The sequence below is a fragment of the Rhopilema esculentum genome, chromosome 11 (genome assembly GCF_057945365.1).
Source record: "Rhopilema esculentum isolate cy_ngs chromosome 11, ASM5794536v1, whole genome shotgun sequence".
NCBI classification, from domain to species: domain Eukaryota; kingdom Metazoa; phylum Cnidaria; class Scyphozoa; order Rhizostomeae; family Rhizostomatidae; genus Rhopilema; species Rhopilema esculentum.
This window is the reverse complement of record NC_142825.1, coordinates 10,305,190-10,330,209: the sequence shown is the minus strand read 5'-3', so window position 1 is coordinate 10,330,209 and position 25,020 is coordinate 10,305,190. Positions and strand designations below refer to the sequence as shown.

The 25,020-nt window shown below is 37.2% G+C and overlaps 1 protein-coding gene across 2 annotated transcripts; it reads left to right on the top strand.

The window, feature by feature from the left end:
* Positions 1-10: 10 nt before the first annotated feature.
* On the top strand, positions 11-23,854 carry LOC135693605 (uncharacterized). Of its 2 annotated transcripts, none has more exons than XM_089111590.1 (11): positions 11-191; positions 3,290-3,405; positions 3,662-3,986; positions 5,484-5,615; positions 6,803-6,871; positions 7,389-7,563; positions 8,653-8,821; positions 9,476-9,580; positions 10,173-10,371; positions 10,566-11,044; positions 12,494-23,854. In XM_089111590.1, exons 1-11 carry the CDS (start codon positions 155-157, stop codon positions 13,100-13,102), a joined length of 2,415 nt encoding a protein of 804 aa, XP_088967716.1. In that variant the 5' UTR covers positions 11-154; the 3' UTR covers positions 13,103-23,854. The 2 variants fall into 2 exon arrangements, with proteins under 2 accessions (XP_088967716.1, XP_088967715.1); XM_089111589.1 differs by having other exon boundaries at positions 8,650-8,821.
* The last annotated feature ends 1,166 nt before the right edge of the window (positions 23,855-25,020 follow it).

Here is a 25,020-nt window from a genome sequence, read left to right as displayed (position 1 = left end):
TTCAACTTAATTCTTGATCCTAAAGACAAGACAACAACATTCTCAATCACGTTTACTTGTATTAGGATATTTTGAAAAGATTTTCAACTTTTAAATGTGTTGATTGAAATTTTCACTGTAGTATTTTACAGCCTGTTGGCCTAGAAGGCTTGAAATGGAGAAAGATGAAGCAGGTGCAGACCAAGAACATGGTAAGAAGTGTTATTAGTCGTTTAACGTTCATTTGTTCGGCACTATTTTACATAGGTATTACACACAGCAATATACGATAGGTAATCAAATTATAACTTATTATTTTAGTTGAAATTAACAAATTTTGTATATTTTCTAAAGGTATGCAAGCATACAATTCCGAAATTGTGTTGTGATGAACTAAAAACAATTAATAATTATACATAAAGAAACATTAAATTGTAGTTGTGGAATTGAATTACATGCAGGATAAATTTTTAAGCCCAAGCAATATTGAAAATTTGATAATGGTAAAATAATCTCATACCCTGTCAGAATTATCAATTAACACAGAACTATTTTTAAAATGTTACTTTTAGCAAATCCAAAAAAACTTCAGAATTCCTATTAGATTATTATTTGTCCAACCCCCAATACAGATTAAACTCTTTCATGAAATTCTTCAAACAATGTTTTCCTGGTACAAAGTTTTAAAATGGCTTCGAAAAAGGCAAACATTTTGAGTCATACTAAAGCTTTTTGTCTGACATTTTCCAGAGAATAAAACGTCAGAACATAGATAAAAAAGTTCACTAGAAAATATATATACCTAGTTGTGGATCAAAATAGGCCAATGTGAAGAATGGGAATATAGTTGTGGATCATAATAGACCATCCAACGGTTTGGGAATCTATCTACATAAGCATAAAAAAACAGCTATTGTGTAGACAAAAAAGTTCCTTTTCACCTTAGAACTCCATTGGTAACATTCTCAATGGGTAAGCTGTGGCGGCTCGTGCTAATGGGCATCTGGGGCAATGCCCCCCCCCCCCCATCCAAAAAAAAAGTTTCAAAGCAAATCTAAGAAATTAATATCAACTTTTAATATAACCTATACAAAGTACAGTTGGCTGACGGGATGTAGCGATTCAGGGAAAGTGTACTGACAACTGTTGATTTTTTGGCGGGGCAATACACGAAAATTTTGGATACACAAAAGGGTGAATAATTGGAGGAATTTATCTGGAAAGGTTAAATACCAACATCTCAAGCCACAACATGTTGATACACTGTTTGCTCCACCAAAAAAGCATCAGGATTGTCCAACACCAATTAAGAAGAGAAGAGCATACAAAATTTTATCCATGCCATCAATAACTCGAGGGAAAGGATAGCTAGTCTTTTTCCAAAAACACATTCAGATACTCAACAGTCCATGTTATGCGACTTCTGATGCAGAAAGTTCAAACATTTTCAGTGAAGTTGCAATATTATTGTTAATTGCTGTCAGAGATTTGACTTCATTGAGCACCTTACTGCTGCTTCTTTGTTTAAAAATGACTCCTTCTCAAAGTATGAGCAATGCTTTCCATCTGTGGTTTTTGAAAATGCAGCTGGATGGATTTAAAACTGATATCTATCTGAGTCTGCAGTGATATATAACCGACCAGAGCTTTGCAATTGCTCCAGATGTTTTCCTGTGAACACAGAGATGTTTCTCAATTCTCAAATAAGTCAAGACATTATTAAAGAATACAACGTCAGAGGATAGACTAAATACTCTAGTAATGCTGTCAATTGCACGAGACCTTATAAGAAACTTTGTGGACTTTAATTGCAATGTTATTAGTCCTTTTTCAAACTATAAAATAGAAGGGCAAAGTTATTCTACAAGAAGTAAAAGTGCCTTCATATAAATTTTTTCTCCATTATTTATTTATTTCTCAATGCTAATGATTAGAATTCCTTAAGGCTAGTTAAAATTTTGTGTTTCTACTTGGTTTCATACTTGAATTTTCATTTCATACATGAAGAAGATTTTCACCATAACCAAAGCTAGAATATAGTTGGCTCTAAATTCAGAACATTTGACTCTAGTTAGCCAGCCACATTCACATTTCATATGTCTTCTCATTTCATATTTGACTTTCTTAGTGACAACACAATTTTATGTTCTTGCAATCACTTGACTGAAAAATGAAGAAAAAAAGGGGTTTGGAATACCTAAAACTCAATGAATGATTTCTTGAGAATTTAATGCCTCTGGAATTGTTCAGGTTTTCAAAATAATGATGACTGATTATTATAGAAGGCTAATTATGTCTTCAGAAGCTCTTATTATTTTACAAATTTTTGCAAAATCTCTGCAAGGTAAAGAACTTTCAATTTCCGATCTTACAACTGTTTCTATAGAAAATATCTCCTGATTGTTCTTTAGAAGAAACAACCCATAAAAATACTGATTTCCAGGCTAAAATTAGACAATGATTTGATTAAAGTTTACCTCATTCATAGATAAAGATTAAAGTAAAAATACAAAAAGTGTTTTGTTTTGTGCAGTCTGAATCCTGATAATTCTTTGTCCAGATTTAAGGTTCTGCCAAGTTCACGACCAAGTTTCACTCAGTGGTTGCTATGAAATGCTTTTTCCAAATGATTTTTTTAAAATTTGCATTAACTATGAATTTCAAAATAAGGCATCCAATTTTTAAATTTTTTATCGAAGACCTAGTCTGGTTTTATTAAGGAAACTGTAAATGGTTACTTTACTTTCCATTGAATGCTCTGCTGCTCAATCAAGAAGTGCTGCTAGTATTTTTGTTTCCAAATATTGTGCATGTGCGTTGCAAATATCACCATTCTGCCCTCCCAACATTGAAGGTCACGGGCCACCACTGTGGTTAAGCAGCACTGATGGAGCTACCTCAATTTAGTCATGTGCTCACATTTTAGATTGGCCTATTTTGGTCTGCAACTAGGCATAAATATATTTTCTATTGATCTATGTTCTGACATTTTATTCTCTGACGAGTGACAGATGAAAAGCTTAATTACTAAAAATGTTTGTTATCTGTCTTTAGCAAATATTAAGAAATTGTAATACACAACTATTCTAAGCATTTCTTGAACTCTTTAAAGTACTATTTTGTATAAAGTTTGGTTTTTACACTGGCCACTCAATCTACGATTCTCTTAGGGCTCTTTATGTATCTTTATAAAAAATAACCCTAAGTAGCCTTGTGCTTTCTCAAATACCCTAACATTTTTCTAAGTTTTGTTTTATTATTTTTTTGTTAATTTGTTTGAAAGATCCAGTCAATTTTTTGTTTTTTGCAGATAATATTGAAGTTTCGGATGTAGATAAAAATCTAGCTGAGAATGAAAAAAGTAAAGACATTACAGAGGGTGGGCCAAAACCTTCAGTTAGGAACAACATTAACAGTAAACGTGTGGTAAGTTTCAGCTTTTGTTACCTATGACACTACCCTTTTCATCAGCCATTTCTCAACTTTCTGTTTGTTGGTAGAAACAAATCATACTGCAACATAAGAAGCATTTTTTCTTGGCATATGTTCATGCGTATATGCATAGAAGGAATAACACATATTACATCGAAGTGTTTTCGTCTGTTAAAGAATATTCATCCTTTCTTTTTAACTGTATAAAAATTGCATTGAAGTTAATTTTAAGATTGTTTCCTCTCTTTAGAGAAATGAAACAATTAGAAAAAGGGTTACAACTGATGTTCCAATTATAAACTGTAAGAAGAAAAAGAAGATTTCTTCAAATCCCAAAAATGATAATGAATCTCCAATTCAAGAGAGATCAAGACAGAATGCAAATATTTCGGATATTGGACCATTACCAAGGGAGGAAAAGACCAAAAATTTTAAGTGTGATAAATGTGGCAGTCCATTCATTACCAACCCAATGGTTAGAGGTAACAAGGTAAAAAAGAGTAAAGTTCTGCCTAGCCCAAGGCATAAATTGGATCCAGAGACAAAAAAGATTTTAAGTTTGTGCAATGCTTGTGGTAAGTTGCTTTTTCCTGACCTGTTTTATAACTTATATTCACCTATATCCTATTGTAAAATCTTGTTTTCTATCCTACTGTACAGTTTGCTTTTAGCTTGCTATCATTTTCTACGAATTGTATTTTACAACCTGAAAAGAAGTGCAACAAAATGTTGGCAGTAGGCAGAGCACTGCTAAATTTTTATGATTTATGGTTTATGAGAAAGAGTGTTATCCCAAATATAATTGAAAACGACTCTAGGTAAAGTTTATAGAAACTTGAGGATTTTGGTGCTGCATAAACATTGCTTACTAAGTGACATCATTTTTATTGTCTTATTTAATGTGCAAAAACCCAGAGCCAGTAAGAAATATTGTTGCATGACAATTGCATATTGATGAATTTACTAACTAAATGTTGCCAAAGGCTATATACAGAAAATGAGAAGACACCACTTATCTGTGATTGATTGTATCGTGAATCTTCGAATTGACCGCCCCCTCCTCGATAAAGCCCCCCCTCGAATAAGCCCCCACCCTAGAACTACAAATTGTCAATAAGACCCCCCCCTCGAATAAGCCCCCACTGCCATCGTAAATTCTCGAATTAGACCCCTCAATTTGATGATTTTTGCCATCTGAGGTTGCCTATGGCGTTTTATTGAATTACCACAACAAATTCATACTTTTGGTAGTAATTAATTGAATACTCATAAAGAAATTCCAATAAAAATAAGCGAGGTATTTTAATGATGTCTTCTTAATGTCTACAATAGTTTTATAAGCCCCCACCCTCGTATAAGCCCCCCCTCGAATAAGCCCCCCCCCTCGAATAAGCCCCCATCCAAAAATATCAAAAATAAATAAGCCCCCAGGGGGCTAATTCGAGGATTTACGGCATGTTATTTTGGAGATAAATACAAAGAGATGCATAAATGATGAGAATGCTACAAGTCACAGATTCACCAAAATATCTTAAACAAGTGCAATGGACTTTCAAGCATGTCGGATATGATCAGATTAAGTTTTTTATTGAGGTACATTTCAACAAAAGGCATGAAGTCTCTTCTGCAATGTTTGAACATAGTATCCAAACCCAACCCATACTTAAAGCAACAGGGAAAGAAATGGATCTCCAATAGTGAAATGAATTGGAAGTAGGAATCAAATGAAATTTTCCATAAAACCATCCCATTTCCCAATCAATGAACCTTTTTGATATTTTTATGCATGACCATTGAGGAAATAAAATCTACTCCACCATTCCTCTTCAATTGCAATTTCTTTCCAACTCTGACCTTTTTTTATCACTCTTGTTCTGAAGTTCTCAAAACATTGGTAAGTTCACATGCATGCCTATATGCAGTAGATTGTAATTCAAGATTAGTTTTTTGTATTGTTTTGTATATTTATAATCGCAATTTTCATTTTCAATGGCTGTTAAGACCTTGTTTGTTGAGATTTATCACCTTGTTGTGTCAGGCCATTTTTTATTCTGCTGTTATTATCCTTTTAGGGCTCGCTTTCAATAGAACAAAAAAAGCAAAAAAAAGTATTGCACAACCATCTCTTGAGGAGAAGCAGAAATACTTTGATGAAGGGAAAAAATATGCTGAAAATCTAGTAAAAGAGCTAGACAATGAAGAAGGTTTGTTCCTCGGGTTTTTCAAGATCAGTTGTTTTTGTAACCATCACAATAAGAAGTATCATTTTATGCATAATTATTGTTGACAAACAAGTTGATAATTATGGTACAAGTTAACCACAATTATGGCACAAGAAGCAATAATCTACATTACGCATTCAAAGGGTCAGAACGTTAGCTGCAAAAGGTCCTTCTGGTTCCAAGGCCCATCTTGCTTTAACGAACTACCAATCGAGAGTTGAAGTTTAGACTCCATTTGTTGTTTTTAAGCATAGACTTAAAGAACATCTGAAAGGATTATGATCGTCTTTTTTCATAACTACGATTTTTAAGAGTTTTTAGGATTTTTTAAGAAGAAATATCGAAAGACAAGGCTTTTACTTGTATTATGTATTTTCTAATGAGTTACATTTTTTTCTTTCAAACATGGCCCTTATTGATAACAATACCCGTAGTACTGACAAGGTTTTACCCGGTATAAATATTCCTCTTATTATTATTATAATTATTAGTATTCTGTTGCTTTGTATAAAACTTATGCGATTAGATGGTGAATTTTTACAGTTTTTTGTATTTTAAAAGTTCCCTTTTCATTTGCCAAGCACTCAAGAATGCTAAGGATTGTAGCACCGAAGAATTGACCTTGGATCAAAAATAGTCCTAAGATTGAAGTTAGCTAAAGCATCCCTTGTTATTTTTGTTTCTTTTATTTAGCTGTTAAAATATAAGATATAAACATAATGTTGCTCGAAATGTTAAAAAACTTTTGTTGGTTAATACGGCAGACAAACCCCCTAGCCCTGACCAATGAGGTATACCAAAAAACTGTAGACAATCGCCACAAAAGGCCACTACTGCGGACCAAAAAAATGCTCGGCCTAAACTTTGTTTTGGACAAATTTCAAACATTTCGACCAAATCTAAAATTTCAGCTCGTTCATCGCTAGGTTACCCTAGAAAGTAGTAATGGAAAATATTGCGAGCAAATTAATTGGTCTTTTTGTTGTTGTTTACGTCTATTATCTTACGTATTTGCCGCAAATATCTAGTATCGAGAGGCATAATGTGTCGAGGCTACATACACTGTTGATTTGTCAACGTCTTAGAAAGTTCCCTATGCTGCTACTTGTATGTTTCGAGAACATCACAGTCATACAGCCTTTGAGTATACAAATCCTTCTGATTTCTAGCTCGTCGATTGTACTGTACATATTTCACCAAAAAACCTTGCGGTTGCATACAGAAATTTATAGGTGATGGTATGTATTTTTAGTCTAGCAGATTTCTGCCCTTTCTTTGCTTACAATTCGGTACTGTAGTAATCTTTAGATTTTTTCGAAAATATTCATGGATGTGTTCTTCGAGGGGGCTTTAGAGATGATAACATGAACCATCTTGATTTTTTTGCAAATGTCAGAATTTTGTGAATCCATTTTGATAACAGAGTTCTGAAGGACCAATTTAGGCAAACATCCAACTCGTGTGATGAAAACGAAGATATGAAATATGCAACCTGTGCGAGTCCAACGTGTGCGAATTTGACTATTGTTAGTTTGACTGCAAATGGTTTTAGAAATTTCTAAAGATAATTTGGGAGAATAGCCTTGTCCCTTTCAAGTAATTTTTACAGATGTTGATCCTTTGAGAAATCGCCTTTTGCTGGGGATAGGGAGACATGCCTTGTCTTACTTACTTATACTTCCAGCTTCAAGTTTTTTTAAATTGTAAAAGTGCATTAATCTGATGATGAATTCATCTTTTCAATGTTTGTTCTAGCGAAAACTGATGAATCGCTTGGTCGTGCCAAAGATTTGCTAGAAGTTACATTGAAAGCGAGGGAATATAAATCTATGAAGATCTGTGTAAACGAGAATGTCACCAATGGCCATGTAGATAGCAACGAAAACGAGTCTTCTAATCTGCAAAAGAGGCAAAGAAAGAGATCGAAGAGGTAATTTTGTCGAACTGTTAAGATGAAATCTGTTTATGTTTGTTTATCAAAGATGAGTCAATGTCCTGTTTACACCAAACAACCTGGGCATATTTCTGGCTTTGTTGCAGATTGTCTGTCTTGGCTTATGTCTTTTTTTGTCAGGTCTCACATGTTTGTGGCCTATGTCAGGTCGTATATCAGGTCTGATGTCTGACCCGTTGTCTGATCTTAGGTTTTGGCTTATTTCGGGCCTTTTTGCAGGTTGTATGTCTTAGCTTATGTCTGATGCTTTGTCAGGTTTCAAATTTTGCCTTATTTCTGGCCTATGTCAGGTCGTATATCAGGTCTGATGTCTGACCCGTTGTCTGATCTTAGGTTTTGGCTTATTTCTGGCCTTTTTGCAGGTTGTATGTCTTGGCTTATGTCTGATGCTTTGTCAGGTCTCAAATTTTGCCTTATTTCTGGCCTATGTCAGGTCGTATATCAGGTCTGATGTCTGATCCGTTGTCTGATATAAGGCTAGCTTTTCTCTTTTCTTGTGTATGTTTCTGTGTTCTGTCTTTTACAAATCTTCAATTTGGTCTTGTGTTTGGTCTATTGTCTTTGTGTTTGGTCTTATGATTTTTTTGTTTATTTCATGTCTCGTCTAATGTTAGGCCGTATGTCTTTTCAAAGAAATTTCGTAAGGCTGCACTCTTGAAAATGTCGACTTTTGAGGAGCTGTAAAAATTTATTAGGTTGACTTTTTCAGGAAATGTTGTTGCAGGTTTTCTTTCGTTTTTCATTGCTTTTGATGAGCAATGTTTTTACAGTTGTGTCTGGCTTCGTAAATGATTATTTGCATGCAAGATGGTGGATAAGGCTGAACCATAGACAATAGAAGAAACCTTGTTCTATTGACCAAGGCTGAACAAACAAACAGTCTGACCATAAATTCAGGAACGATGCTCCCAAAATAGTAAAAATTTGTCCAATCCATGTTTTAAACATATGAAAGATTTGCTGCGTTTTAAATGATCCTTGCATTTAATCATAACTCGCCTTTGCAAATATTTTCTAAGATTGTGTAATTTATTGATATAGTTTTTCTTCACTTTTTTCAAGAAGTACCGTTGGCCTTGGAAATGGGCAGAAGAAATCAAAGCAATTCGAGAGCTTTGTTCTTGATCAGCGTTCTAGACTAAAAGTGAAGTATGGATTTTGCGAAACTGGAACTAAAAGAGTTCTTCTTTATTCCAACAACTTTTTACACAAAAGGCTGAAGACAGATCCGGATGTAAGTATTTTCTAGTCTCTTCATTGCCAAGTTCTGACCAAACTGGGAAAGTTCTTGCAGCTGACGTGATTGATGACTCATTCATTTGAAATTAAATTTACTTACTCCAAGTAAGGTGTTCAAATAACGATAGACAGTAGTATTTCCCGACGAACATGATAAGATAGCGCATTGTTTTCAGAGCCAAAATTAGTTTTCTACAAAGATGTGACGGTAGATTACGTGATAATTTGAGTATTAAAAAATCTCTTGATATTAAAAAAATAAGCAAAGCTAGTACCTCTTTTTTTCATCGCCTAACTTTGTTGAAAATGCTATCTAGTCGACTTCAAGGTTCCGCCTAATCAAGTTTTGGTTAATTCTTCCTGATATCGAGATCATCCCATCCCCCGTTAAAATTTCTTTTAAGGGGTAAAAATATGAACGAAAAGCCAGTTTTTGTTTTGTTTATATCTTTATTAAATGTGATTTGTTTAATATCATAATTTTGAGGTCTTTAAAGTTTTAAACCCGCTATTCAATAAGTTTACAATAAGTTAACTAGTAATTCTACCGTTTCGTGATTTATCTCATTCTGAAAAAAATTGCATCGAGCATAGAATTATTGATGTGTTTCAAATATTTACTACGGAAAATCTCCATTAATCCCAACAGCAATCGTGTCGTGTCGTGAGGCAAAAGGGTAAAATTGCCCTTGGAAAACTGAGCTCTATCGAAGATCTGCCTAAAGAACAGTGTTGTGTGGATAACTGTGTACGGGTGTGTATCTGATTCTATCCTGCTTCAATTAGTTTAGAGTATCTATTTTTCATTTTGCAAAGCGTTTTTTAGATAAAATTTATTCCATATTTTGCAGTATTTCTTTGGTTTTTTGTGTGGATTATCACCAGCATTATTTCATTTCATTTCATTTCAAATAGATTTTCAGCAATTAACTACAAGTTTGTATAAATATTAAGATGCTAATTATCAAGAACAGAATAATTTATTATAGGATTATATAGCAAGATAACAAGATAGAATTAGATTGTTAAAAGTTACACCGTAAGTAGTTTAAAAAGTGCTGACAGACAAAATAACTCTAAAGAGTTTTCGTGCCATATACCCTCGGAGACGTATTCCTATCTTATAAAACGTTTGATAAACCCAAATGTTGGATAAATCTTCTAGCTAATAGGATGATATTTACGGTAGAATATTAATATGCTAAAAATCAGCTAGTTTTCAATGTTTCGATGCATACCGTAAAAAACTGTCTTTGTTAAGAATCCATTTTCAAAGAAACAAAAAAGGAGGTCCAATGAACTTCATAAAAGTTCCATCTATAGATTTTCTAAAACGTTTTTCATAGATGGCATACACCCACCAGACGTTACTACAAGAATGGCGTGACAGGTCGACAAAAGGCCAAGCCGAAGCGAGGCGGGTGATCGCAGAAATGTTGACTCCATCTGGCGGAAGTAGAACGAATTGTCACAAGTTTGTTTCATGGGTTACAGGTCGCAGTTTGACGACCATAGGGAAAGTTAATGATCAAATGAAAAAGACAGGTATGTTATCTGTGTCGAGATGAAATGGACGATGTTCAAGGTCATGCGTTAATTGTTTTCTGCCAACATACCTTCTTTTACAGCTTTTTGGCAACATATGTTTAATCCTTTGTCTCTTGTCACTTTTAATAAAAGACAGCATACAAAAAACAATATGATTTCAAATTGAAATTGAAGCTGTTTTCTCTTTTTAGGAGGAAATAGAGAGCCCCCTGAACATGGTCTGAAAAAATGGTGGAAGAACAATCCGAAACCAAAGAAAAAGAAACCAGAGGCAAAGATCACTACTAAAAGCTGTGCCCCAGCCTTTAACCAGGACAGCACTACGCCAATTATAACTCCCTTTATGCAACCATTAAACATATTGCAGACTGCTGCGAACACTTCAGGGCTGGCAGCTGTTATCCAGCCACAGCAACAACAAAACCAGTCTACTGGCAGTGCCCTTTCTAACAACGGCCCTGTTATCACTATACCACAAAGCTTGATAATACAAACCGGAAACGGTAACTCATTTGCCATTCCAATGAGTGCCTTACAACCACAAAACTGGCAGCTACAACAACAGCTTCAACCATGGCATTTACTGCAGCTCCAACAGCAACAACAGCACCAGCAGAATGCACCGACCGTTGCTGTTGCGCTTAACCCAATCGCAACCATTTCACGCCAGGTAAAGCAGCAAGTTTTTGCATTTTCGACTTCCTGCCCTTCTTCTGTTTTTACTTGTTTCAAGAACTTTTGACAGCAGCTAAGGACGTGCTCTGAACCTTGCTAAAATTGAGAAGTTTTATGACAGCAAGTAGGTCATTTCTGTCGTCAATTCACAGTTGTCAGTTAGCCATTTATTATTTTAGGACTAAAGCAGCTATTTGAAAATTCTAAGCTTTTTTATTTCAAAAATAAAAGGAGACGTATTGTGGATGTAGTGTTTATTTTTCTCACTCCATTCAATTTATTTTTGACTACACTGATTTTATGTACAGTTCCGACAACATTGCCTTTAGCTAACATTTCAGTTTATTACATCTAGTGCATTAGAATTATTTGTTATTGCTGTGGGCATTAACTTTTCTCGTTCTGTACTCTAATTCAACGAAACCAAGGAATCAACTTGTTACCTAAGCCAAGAATCCCCAAATGTGCACGGTGATTTCCGTCAATGTTTGGAACGTGTCAGCTTTGTTGCTGTTACAACAGTTGGCATATGTTATTACTAAAGTTTTTCCATCATGAATTTATACCTTACCAGCGTAGGTGCAAAGGTCAATATGCTAAAAGCAGTACTGACTGGATCCACTCTGCTCTGCCTATACATTGTACATTCACTAATACTAACTCTGGTCGTATCATCTCATCATCATCATCATCATCATCAGAAAAGGCAGAATATGATTCCATTTCTTCATCAGGTTATCAAGATTAGATTCTACATGTCGATACTGATTGTGGATATGAAATGTTGACACGAGAAGCCTTGCAATTTTTGGCTGGGAAAAATGCAATTAGCATAAATGCTCAAACTGGCCTTTTGAAATTTCATAATGTTTGCGCCAAGGTCCTTTTTGTCCTGGCTCGACTTTACTTCCAGACAGTTTTTGTCCATGTTTGTCCATCGTGAACAAGGCAAAGCAACAAGGCAGCTGACAGTGTTTGAAATTGTAGTGCACAATTGGGATTCTCTTTCCTTCATCCAAAAACTTTGATGTGTTTGGTTCGTTTGTTGACGGATAAAGTTAATTCCGTCATCGGGCGAATGTTGTCGATACAATGCATAAAATTTCAAAAATGTAAAAGTACGATTAATTCGGATGGTCATCAAAACTGTCTCAAAATATGCATAAATATTGTGTTAGTAATTTGTTCAGAACAGGTCTTCATTTAAGTATAACGTTATTACATCCACTTTTTTGTTCAAATTTAAAGGCAATCGACGGATATAAAAGTGACTTAAACCATCTGCCAATGAATATTAGCCAATCAATAAGCTTATGAGAGGAACCACACTCACTGATTGGTCAGCTTTTACTGAAAGATATCCTAGGCCCAAATAATGTCTGTCGATTGCCATTAAGTTGTGACGCCAACGGTTAGTTATAGCATGATTATTTTATCTCTCCAGGAAGCCACTGCTCCAACGATGGTTTCCAATGGTAACAGCCAACCAAATACGTTCCTCATAGCAGCAGCAGCAGCGGCAGCAACACAAAATATTATGGATACTTCTAACGAATTGACACCCATGCTAACAACGCACCAACATACAACGAACGCTTCGACTTCACAACAGCAACAAACAACTACCCAGTTCCTTCAGATAGCGCCAGCTAATCAATCACCTAGTAGCATTCTTCAGAATGGACTGACATTGCTTAATATTGCCCAACAGTTACCATCGGCTGCTCTTGCGAATGCAGGCACGTATAGTATGGCCTCGCCTGCAAATCTAAGTGCAGCCTCCTCTGCAAGCCTGAATGTACCATCTACTGGAAGTCTGAACGTTTCCTCATCTGCTAACGTTAACTTGATTTCGTCAGGATTACCAGTTATGTCACAAGTTTCGTCTTCAACTGAACATCTTTTGCCAAATGAAGGTGCACTGGCCATCTTGAATTCTGGGAACATTGGACAGCTTCAAGGGGCCCAGCTCACACAGCTTAACCCTCAAAGCACCAACACTCAAATGGTTGTCAACTCTCCTATTCAGGTCTCATATATTTCAGGGACGTAATCCTTCGTTATTGTGCCAAAACCACGCCTCCTATGGCTGTCGTGAAAGTACGGGATGGAAGAAAATTGTATCGAGGTTGCTAAGGGCCTCTATACAACAAGCCACTATAGCTCGACATTTTTTATACCAGTTAAGCTTTGCGATCCAGAGTAAAATCCTCAAGGCTCAGACAGAAGATACTGGATGTTGGTTTGTCCTAATTGCAAACAATGCCTGAAAGTGCATTTCACTGGAGGCATCTTTCTATACCGTCTCTTGTTCTGTCCCTGGAATGGTTCTTTTGCCTGTTGAAAATCCTTTTTCTATCAGGGCAATAGACGAAACTTTTTTGGTATTTTACGACAAACATTCGGTGTGTACAGTGTACAAGGAATTAATCGACTGATTGAAAGAATATTAGAGTATAGAGGTTTGCTGAATTTGAGGTCGTCAAAAACAAAGGGATTGCTTTTGAAAGTAAAGAGTCTTCTTAGTAGTATTGAAGTTCTTTCTGTAAAAGCATGAGTTGAAAGTTTGAAATTCAAAAGCCATTTTATACCTTAGCTATTTCAAAACCTGATGTGGTTCAGCTCCTCTGCCAGCCCTGTAAGGGTGGCGATGCCATTGCCAGTGATAATTAGGAAGATCGTCCCTAACGAAGCTATGGTGCAGAAGATATTAGGCTTTTTTTACCCCCTCATTTCCACGGTCTTTTAAAAAAAGTATATTCAAACGTATTATTGACTTCTTAAACTTTGGTTCATTCTTGATACATACTATACAAATATTGTATTTTCCGTTGAGGCTGTTAAAGACATGGATGGTTCGACTATGAAATTAAAATGTAAAGCACCTTCAGAAAATGTTCTGCTTCCTGTCCATTGAAAACCCGCTAATTTTCTACCTACTTTTAGGTGAACAGGATTCCTGTTCCTATTTACAAGCCCAGAGATGCTTTGCATCGAGTTATGCCCATGACCCAAAATGTGGTACCTTCATGGTTTTTAGATGAGAGGGCTTTTACGTTTACAACAAAATTTGGATTTCAAAGAGGAACGTTTCTTGAGCGAAGTTTCAGTCCCAGATCTTAAAGATTCTGGATCAAGAGGGTAGATTGGCCTAACATCAGGGGCGTTGTAGCTAGGCGGGACACCTTGAAGTTTCCCGGCGGGCCCCCTTTCAAGTGAGTTTGTAAAACCCAGGACAAACAGGCCTCTTTGAAAGAGATGCGTGGAATATGAACAGGGCCGCCGAGAGGGGGACAAGGAGGGGTTAACTGCCCTAGAGCCTCGAGGTCCAGGGGCCTCTTAATGCAAGGAATTCCTATTTAGAAATGAATTTTAACGAAACGCAACAGCTTAACAAATTGTAAAACGTGGTAAACGACTGCAAAAACATTCTGAAATGTATTTCAAGCTAATTTAAAGGGCGTGGCCGTAAAGACTTTCTCCTTGCTCCGCTCACAGGGCACGTAAGTGCTCTATCGCGTTTGTGTTTGTATCATTAAGACCCCGTTTACACTAGCACGTATCCAAATGGATCCGTACCCAAACTAGCACTTATAGGCTTTTCGTTTACACTAGACCTGCTGGATCCGTACTCATTTCGGCCTGCTATCTGGACCTGTGTGGGATCGCTTTCCAAGGTGTACTCACCTGGGTCCGTTCTCGTTGTAAACGGCTGGAACCGAACCAAACCAAGCACACTTCGGATACGAGGCATGAATTTCTCTCCTTAAGAGGCCGATTGTTGGCGCCAAAATCTCGAATTTCATATACAAACAAAAATTTCTTCTTATACTCACATTGTTAGTGTTATGGTTTAATTCCTGGCTGCAGTTTATTGCTTTTCTATGTGCTCAACACAGGATTCGTCAGTTGAGACTAGCTTTGGTTATATCTAAACAAAGCAGCCTGGGACTAGGCCTACATCATAACATTCAACAACAGCGATATCGGCACCGCAAACTAAGAAGATTCGGGCAATGACCAGGAAGAACCAGCGTTTGATAGTTCCTGAAGAATAGTACGAGAATTTTAGACTAACTACAATCGTTCATGCAAAAGCGAACAACTCACTTGAGAAAGACAGTGGACTGGATCCGTGCTAGTGTAAACGCGATCTAAATTGAATCCATTCTAGTGTAAACACCAACAAAACTGGCCACGGACCCAAAGCGGATCCGTACCCATTTGGATCCGTGGTCAACAGTCGCTCTTTAAAGTGAATCAATGGAAACGCCAGTTCATTTTTTATCGTTTCCACTGAGCTGGGTTGAAAAGAACCCAGGCTTCAAGTGTGTCCTCAGCCCTTTACACTTCTGGTTAATCAGGTTTAGATTATCATAAACAGAAACCCAAGCACGCAGAACTTTGAGAAAAATCAGTATTTAAAACCATTTTTCTTGAATTTTTTGAATAACGCTGTTGCTGTTGCTTACAAAAGTTGGATCAAAAGTTGTCCGGGTTTGGCGTTCCCACTAGCCCACAGGTGAGTTAAAAGATACCTGGGTTTAAACTAATCCACTGGGGATCCGTTTTTATCCGTTTTTCAAATGGGTTAGTTTAGTGGGAATGCAATGCAAAAACGGATAACTTTTAACCAGTGGCGGAAGTTCAGGCTTTCATTTGGGGGGCCCAGGCCTGCAATTTTCCGACAAGATAACATCATGGACCATGTAAAATTTTAAAGAAACTGCACCTTTTAATAAAAGTAATTGATTTTTTGACGGGACTCTTTAGAAATCTTGGCTGACCACGCCATAATTAAGTAGTAAGAAGAACAATCCATTTATGATTTTTTATATCAAGATCGATATCTCATCTAAGACAATTGATGATACAAGAGGTAGACCGATTACACTATTGACAAGTCGTACGTTCATTTTATAGGCAGGGCATTCCTCTCAACCATCGACCGCATTTCCTAACCTTTGTTTTCTCGGCTGATTATGGAACAATATGGTATAACGAACAATTTAAGCCCTTACAACATTTTCAAAAATTCATCAAAGTCACGTTACCGATGACGTCAAAAAGCTCTGATTCCTAGACTGAAAATCATTGTAACTTCTCAAGTATACGTCTGACTTCAATATAAATGCTAGATTCGGGCTCGCCTGAACGAAAGCTTTCTAATGATATATACACATCACTATTTTAACGATGTCAGCAATTTTCAATGATGACGTCATCGCTTTCAAAATGGCCGTCGACCAGCGAGCTGACTCTGATTTTGCTAGGCACAATTTGGCATTATCTCAATTTGACATCATGCATGGTTTTGCTTGACACTTTCTTATAAGGGAGAGAAAGCTGCTCCTTCGCCATCCACAGATTTTCATTATTATTATTTTAATTTTATTAATTAAATCTACAATAATTGTTTCCGAAGACCGGACCTGAAGCCGTCGGTACGAAACCGAGCTTTGCACAAAGGCCAAGGGCTTATATTATTGGCATTGCCAGGAGACAGGAGGAAACAGTTATTATATGATTTATTACTTTAAAGCCTTTATTTAATACCTCTGACAGGGCTAGATACCTTGCCAATCACTCATAAGGTGCCTGTCTATCCAGTATGCAAGGAATATACCTTGATTCTTTCTTAGATATGATCTTGACATATTTCATGTTTTTGTTCATGCGGATGAAATGGGGAAGGCAAAGATGAACCAAATTATGTGAACGAATGCTGACTTGTATAGTCAGATCAGTGTGCTGATGGGTTGCTTTCATCAACTCATGGGTTCGCCAACGTCTTTTCCAAAAAAACACACACAGTCAATGCCCATAAGCAATGGCAGATTGATGCAAAAACTGTTGATTCTTGAAAATCGTCAGAAAACTGAAAAGTCGTTTGAAATCACTAAACTGGAGGATTTGTCTGCTTTGTTGAGCATGGTAGCAGCTTTGCAGAAAAGCAACACTAAGCTACTATTGCAAGCAGTGCGAAATATGATTCTGCTTACATTTGCATTGAATCACATCAACTATGCCCGCTACTGGACATACCAACATCTGCTTCTCCATTGCACTTTAATCATTACAGGGTGAGGGTGAACAAACTACAGCATTCCAAGATTGGAACAAAAAAGAATTTGGCGGAAATTTCAAAACAAATTCTCTGCAATTCATTGCGATTTACATACAGAGCTATTTAATCAAGAAGATAAAGGGACTGCAGGTCCATACAGGTCTGGCTTCAGCAAACGTTAATGCGGTTAACACTTGGATTGCTACGTCCCACATTCATAGCAAGTTTAGAGAGGCTCTAAAAAAATACTTTTTCGTAAAGTCATCATCAATTCACAAGTACAGCATTCCAGGTAGGACAAAGCTCCTTCAGAAGCATAATGGTAGCCTTAGAGAACTCTTCGAAGCTATGGCACCAATCGGTTTTCTGTTACACCTGCGAAATCGACTTTAACTGGTGAAGAACTAGAACAATACAGTTCTACTGACCTCCTTGCAGCGTCGATCATAGGAGAAGGGAATATGCATCGCTTCACAAATGATCGCCTGATTAATGGCAGCGTTTAATTCTTCACGCCGATCAAAAAAACCAAAGCTGAAGGCAGATCTGGAAAAGGTCAAGGGGACACCTACCGTGGCCAAGGAACACAAAAACAGGCCTTTAACTACTCATTTTGAAGACAGGAAGTCTGGAAGAGGCATTCACTCATCCCAAGACAAGCGTTCCTCTTTCAATTGCTATCGCTACAGCTGGTTTAACTTTGTGTCAGTCAGACAAAGTAACTTTGCAACGACTCTTGCTCGAAAAGTGGCAATGGATCAGAGACATGCCTCCGAAGTCTGCCGTTTGGATAGTAGACGGAGTGGTAGCAGTTCGCTCCATCAAGCCGATGCCAACGTACCGAGCGCGGACGCGCAACCTTATCAAATTTGTTGCTCCTGAAGTTGGGTATAAGTTGGTGAACCAGGGCCAAGAGGTCATTTAGAAGTGTACTACCGAAACATGTTGCAAGGATATAAGCTCCTATATCAAAATTAGAAGCAAATTGATATCATAAGACTGATTTCTGAAGGAAGACACATTGGGCTTTTGCTTTCCTCCATGTAAAACGCAAATGGTTTATCAACATCCCTTCCCATTTCGGAAGAGATGTTTGCCTTAATCTACAGGCTTTACATGCTTTATCTGGGTGTAATTCTAAATCCTATTTCCGCAACGTAGGAAAGGTAAGGTTGCTGAAGACAGTCATCAAGAGCCCGCGATACCTTGAACTGCTTGACAGCCTTGGAGAAGGAAAAGTGGTTAGTGATAGCGATATAGAAGATTTTCAGAAGTTTGTTCAAATGGTAATGTATTCTGACAAGGTCAAGAGAAGCTATGTGGAAACAAGACTAAAAATGTATAACAAAATGAAAGTAACATTTAACTCCCTTCTGATTCACATTCCTAGAAGATAGCCTACTGCTGATTGCGTTGCGTAGAACCATCCGTCAAGACTTTCTTTCGAAAGTTGTGGCTGGAAGGGTCTTCTGAAGAGTCTTCCTTAAAATCTTGCTGCCTCCTTCTTTGAAGTCAAGACGGAAAAACAAGAGCCGACTTTCAGAAGACGTTGGGGCAGATGTCGAAAGTGGCAGTGAAAATCTCCCTGCTCCAAAGAAATACAAGAGATGTACTGAGGTACCGAAATAGGCCCGTAGTGTCGACGAAATCGGTGCTAGTAACGAATACAAGGAAACAACAGACCAGGTAGACTCTGACCTAAGTAGCACTGAACTTTCTGATGAACTAGAGAGTGAACGGGAAGTTTATGACTTCAGTTTGTCGGAGGATTCTGGCGGTAAATGGATTTGAGGCAAATATATAGCGTAAATCCTCAAATAAGCCCCTGGGGGCTTATTTATTTCTTATATTTTTGGATGGGGGCATATTCGTGGGGGGGGGGGGGGCTGATACGAGGGGGGTTATAAAATTATTGTAGACATTAAGAAGACATTAGTAAAAGACGTCATTTATTTTAATAGCAATTTCTTTATGAGCGTTTAATTAATTACTACCAAACGTATGAATTGTTGTGGTAATTCAATAAAACGCCGTAGGCAACCTCAGATGGCAAAAATCATCAAATTGAGGGGTCCCATTCGAGAATTTATGGTAGCAGTGGGGGCTTATTCGAGGGGGGCTTATTGACATTTTGTAGTGCTAGGGTGGAGGCTTTTTCGAGGGGGAGAGGGCAATTCGAGGATTTAAACGTTAAATTGAGTGATGCAGAATAATTACCTGACAAAACATTGCCACAAAACGATCCAGAAATGCAGTTGATTAGATCAGAGCTTTTGTCTAAATATGTACTGTTCGACGGCCATTTTGAGAGTGATGACGTCATCATTGAAAATTGCTGACATCGTTAAAATACTGATGTGTATATATCATTAGAAAGCTTTTGTTCAGGCGAGCCCGAATCTAGCATTTATATTGAAGTCAGACGTATACTTGAGAAGTTACAATGGTTTTGAGTCTAGGAAACATAACTTTTTTGACGTCATCGGTAACGTGACTTTGATGAATTTTTGAAAATGTTGTAAGGGCTTAAATAATTCGTTATACCATAGTGTTCCATAATCAGCCGAGAAAACAAAGGTTAGGCAATGCGGTCGATGGTTCAGAGGAATGCCCTGCCTATTATGCATTTTATCTTGTTTTCACCAGTGAGAAATACGTTTGAAAATAACTTTTATTTAGAAGAATCCGATGGAAATTTTGGCTAATCTTTACGGAATTGAAATTAAATGTACAATTCACAAGCAGTTTTGATTTTGGTCATATATTGTTCGATTGATTATTAGTAATGGCTAATATTTCATCAGCTATGCTATGTTCAAATTTTGCAAAAAGGGCACAGAGAGGTTATAAAGGCCCCTGGGGTAAAAAAGGAAACGTGGATCACCTGCGAGTGAAGCGAACAGAAAATTTGACAATTAGGCCCCTTAGATTAGCTTAAATTCACTTTTCAAAACGATTCTTTGGAGTAATTTCGACACGTTAAACGGTTGTCAATTATCCGACGAAAGCCCGAATTTTCCGACGACGTCGTTGATTTGGGGGAGGGGGGCTGAACCCCCATAATTTCCGCCACTGCTTTTAACCCGTTTTCGTTTTAAGCCGAGCTAGTGGAAAGCCTGCCTCAGCTAGAGCTATTCGATATGTGGCATTTGTCATTAGTTAGTCGTAAGTTAGTCAGGTTTTACAGAATTAGTCATTAGCCTGTTGGCAAAACAGTCAGTCAGTCGGCTAGTCGAAACCCCTTCTTCACCCACAGCTAGCTTAGCTTCTTAGTGTCCCAAAATCACCTTGGGATGGTTGAGTTCATCGAGAAAAGAATATTTTTTTGCAAGAATCACCCTAACCCCCCATCACCCGAAAGTTTCACTGTTGAAGTTTACGTATTTAAGACACAAAAAAGTCGGGTTCTTGCCACCTATACTTCAAAATGGAAGAGGATTGCCCTCCAGCCTCAAAACGCAAAATAACTTCCTGGAACCATACAAAATTAGCTTAGGCGCTCATTTTTTACCATATGTTGTCACTCTTTTATCTGGACTACTTTCGTTATTACGTACGCGCTGTACTATGTGCACCTGTCAATTACGTCACAGGGACGCACCCACCTTTTGGTATGCCCCAGGCCACGTATTGCGAAATTGTGAAACCATTGTATTCAAGTGAATAACTGTGATTGGTTTTCCTGGATACTTCCGGTAACAGCTTGTGAACTTGATTGGCTCAGGAGGTTCAAATTCGAAGACATTTCCCTAGCCGATTTGCTGATTGGTTGCTTGTCGCCCTTATTTCAACCTCGTTCACTATGGGTTTCCTTTGAACTGTTGTTATCTACCATAAGTCAGCTCGACCTACTGTCCGTGCGCACAGCTTTCATGTTAGTCACTGCCACAAATGAGCAGCTACGAGGGAGCAATTGGTTTGAAGTATTGTTTTAATCATTACATGAATCATCTCCTGGTGGGAAGAAGTTCATAAGTTCATCTTGGGACGCGTCAGGATAATTTTTTTCTACGCACCGAAAATGGCATATGCTACCACACTTTAGCTGAAAATTGCATCGAGGAAAGCTTTGAAATGGAAATTTTACAGAACTTAACACTCAACTATGTGTACGACATATCTGGGCCTTCAGCTCCACCCCCTAGTCCTAGTCTCGGAGGCAAACGAAGACACATTAGCCAAGCTTCCATTTCTTCATTGCTCGACCAGTGTTGTGAAGAACTCAAAGACCAAGTCGATAAGATGGACATTGATGATAGTTTGCAACAAAATTCTGTTTGGGATACTAGACTGCCAATGAAGAGAACCAAAAAGGACATTTCTGTCTCAAACATATATTCAAACTGTCAGCAGAACTCACGATTTGGGCCTAGGATTCGGCCTTCATCTAACTGCGGTTAAGATTGGTCTTCAACTTTCGAGCATAGGTCAAACCATGATTTTAGGTATACCTAGAATAACAAAAACTATTTCTCGTGATACATACAGTGGAATGGCTTAGCCACATGTGAAGTCGGTCTGGAAGTGCTTTCGGAAGATTTTATCAGCACCCAGATAAGGTAAGGACATGAACTCTTGCGGCAGTTTGGTTCAACAATAATTGATGGGAATATGACCTTCTGCCTCGTATTATTTGGATAGACACTGTAGAGCAATTGACTTTTTTAAGATTTAAATTATTTTAAGTCGATGAGTAAAAGCTTATTTCTGGAGGATAAATTATGTCGGAAACGCTTGGGCATTCCCCGCTGCCCTCGAAGACTCGCTTCGATTCCCATGTCAGTTCGATGAACATTTTAACTGCTGTATTTTGCCATGCAAGCTAACAGTTTATGATTTGCCACATATGTACAACACCATACATACATAAAGAGAAATGGATTTCTTACACATTGCTAATAAAGCAACATGTCAAAAAACCCAAATTAGGTTTAACCTTTATTCATACTTTATCGATTAAAATTTTTGCAGTTTCTTCTTTAGAATAAATTGTTGAAAATCTTACGTTTAATATTCTTAGACCTCTCAAAACAAAGGAAACCCCTGGATGATCCTCTAAAACGTAGCTAGCTACAGAACTCATGTACCAAACCTCAATGCTAGCTCTGCTTAAGGGCAACCCTCCCAGTGAAATGAAACTAAAATGTTTGAAATCATGTTGCATTCCTATTTGAAAACGTTTCAGAAGATTACTTGTAATTCAGCTTTAGAACCAGATTATCTCGTCTAAAAAACAGATTTTTCATCAGCTGACTTGCACGGACCTGCCCAAGACAATACCTTCGACATTATGGCAGCCAGCCTATTATGTATGTAGGTAAATCTCGGTTTTGTAAACCGCCGTTTTGAATATGTTAAAAACGTATTCATTATGCCTACCATTGTATAAATGGATATTATTGTGTAAATAGTAAAGTTTTCTACGATCAGTAGTCTTAGTGAATAGAAGTCGCTAAGATTTCTTAGTTTCGTGTTGTTATTGCCATTAGGTACATTTCATGCATCTAAACTTGGTAATGCGCTAGTTTTTCTGTAATGTAAAGGGCTTGGATTTCAATTCCTAGAGACGTTTAGAAATTATCATATCAGAAATTATAATGTTACCAGCAAATCTTGTTGGGACATAAATTGGCAGCAAACAACTATGATAGTATTTTGCAAAATTTTCCTTCAGTTTCAAATAACCATAATTCTTGTCAAAGTTGATTCCTTACCTGAAAATTAGCAGGTATTTGTAAGACCTACACAGTTTGGAGAGTATGGCAATTTTGACAGCTGTGCAAAAATGCCTGGAAATGCTAGTTGCCCCAGAACTACCAACTTTTCAAAGCTTTAATTGAATAAAGCTAGTTTTTAGGTGTGCCCTCAACGTTACCATGTCTGCATCATGGGTGCACCACCACCATGCTCTGCGTAGTGGAACCCAACAGGGTTTGCATGAGCAATGCTTATTTTTGGGCCATGTATTAGCTGAAAAGCAAATGCATAACTGTCTCTTTCCAAATTGGTGTCAGTTGGGAATCAAATATTTCTATATCCTGAAAGCTGGTTTTCAGAGACACATTTCAAAGATGGTAGGCTCTGAGAATAAAAATGCCAAGACAAGATTAAAAAGATAACTGAAAATTGATGTAAATTGTATTTAAAATATGATACAAAGATTTTTTCAGATTTCAGCGTTGCCCAGCTTTATCAGGGTTGATCATGACTATATTTGTCTAAACATTGTACTGAAAGGGTACTTTTATACATGCATACATGTTGCCTGTTTCACTTGTAAAGTATGAACATATATTAATATCTAAAGTAATATTGATGTAAGCTGATCTGACAGATATTGACAGCAACTATTATTGTTGATGTTGAACAACACTGGTCACAAGATTTGTCACATGCATTACAGCTGTCAAGTGAGATTTGAGAACCTGAGAATGAAAGAAAGCTTGAAAATTTGCCTTTGAGGCTGGCTTTTACATGCAAAATATGAAAACTATCTTTCTACTAAGTTACTGTTATTCTTCTAGGAATTATTTCTTCCAGCTTTACCCTCTTAATGTACGAATCCTTGAAATTGAATGGACAGTGTTAATTTTGTTCACCCAATGCCCCTGATGATGATGATGATGATGCCTTTTGCCTTTTGTGTACATATCAGATTGTTATCAACCTAAAGTATCTTAAATTGGTATCTGTAGAATAATAATGTTTTGGATACTTGCAAAGAAAATTTGAAGTCAATTGCTTTTGATATCTCGATTTTCTCCACTGTTGGTACTTGGTAAGTTAATAATTATTACTTTTGTACTCGAAAAATTTTATTATTACGGACAAAGATTACATTCAGTTGTTTTGAAAGTAAAAGAAAATGAAATGGTTTGACCATTATCCTATAATTTATGATGACAAAATTTCACATAGGATCTGGCTATGTTTGACTGGTAGGCAAAATCTCAAAAGGAATCCTATGGGCATCTTTTTGCAAAAATCTATGATTATCCGAAAGGGTAGGGTAAAACGATGTTTTTCATTTCAGGAACGGGTAAACCAGTATGAGAGTGCTGGATTTCATTACATCAGACCTCAGGTCTTTGGCCAAATTTTGTGAATACAAAATTGATCCATGGTGACCTGAAAATTACACGTTTTTCAAGTGACTATGATTGATCGTTTGTACTCGGTACCATTGACTTGGGCACTTGGAGATAATATCATTATCAGCGTTTTGTATTCGATGTAGGTTTAAATAATACCAAGTTCCTTTGAATGGATAGTTTTTAGGTTTAAATCTATTTTATGTTAGGTGTATCAGTGTTTATGGCCGAAACCGATAGAGGACATGAATTGCTTTGCGCTATTCGATGTATGGAATTTTCGGGGAAGTATGGCGCACGTACGTACGAAAGGCAAAAACAACACCTGCTCACTATGAAACCTGACGTCATTCTTGAAACTTTTCTTTCAGACCATGATGATACGTTTGGATAAATATAGTAAGACGGGTACTTTTCTGTCACTTGATCTGTCGACGCAGCTTTAATCTCTTTGTAATTAATCTTTTTGATACGTGATGATTTTTTATTTTTTGTTGAACGTTAGCACCATGGGTCGGGTAACAGATTTCCTTTTGTTAAGAAAAGTAGATACAAGGAAATTTTGTCATCAGCAACCACAAATACTGGGGGTATTTTTTATCGTATTTCGGGGAATGGTGGCCACAGGTACTGCGGAGAAGGGGCCCGGGGGCTTTTCTAAACGCTCCGCGGTGCAAACAATCGGAAATTAGGAAGTCGCCCCAATTCATGAAATTCTACTTTAGTTAATTCAAACCTTTCTGGCCTTAAATTATAGCAAATCCCGAATTTCAATGTTTTCTTTCTTCTGTGCTTCTTCCAAGGGCACTAAAT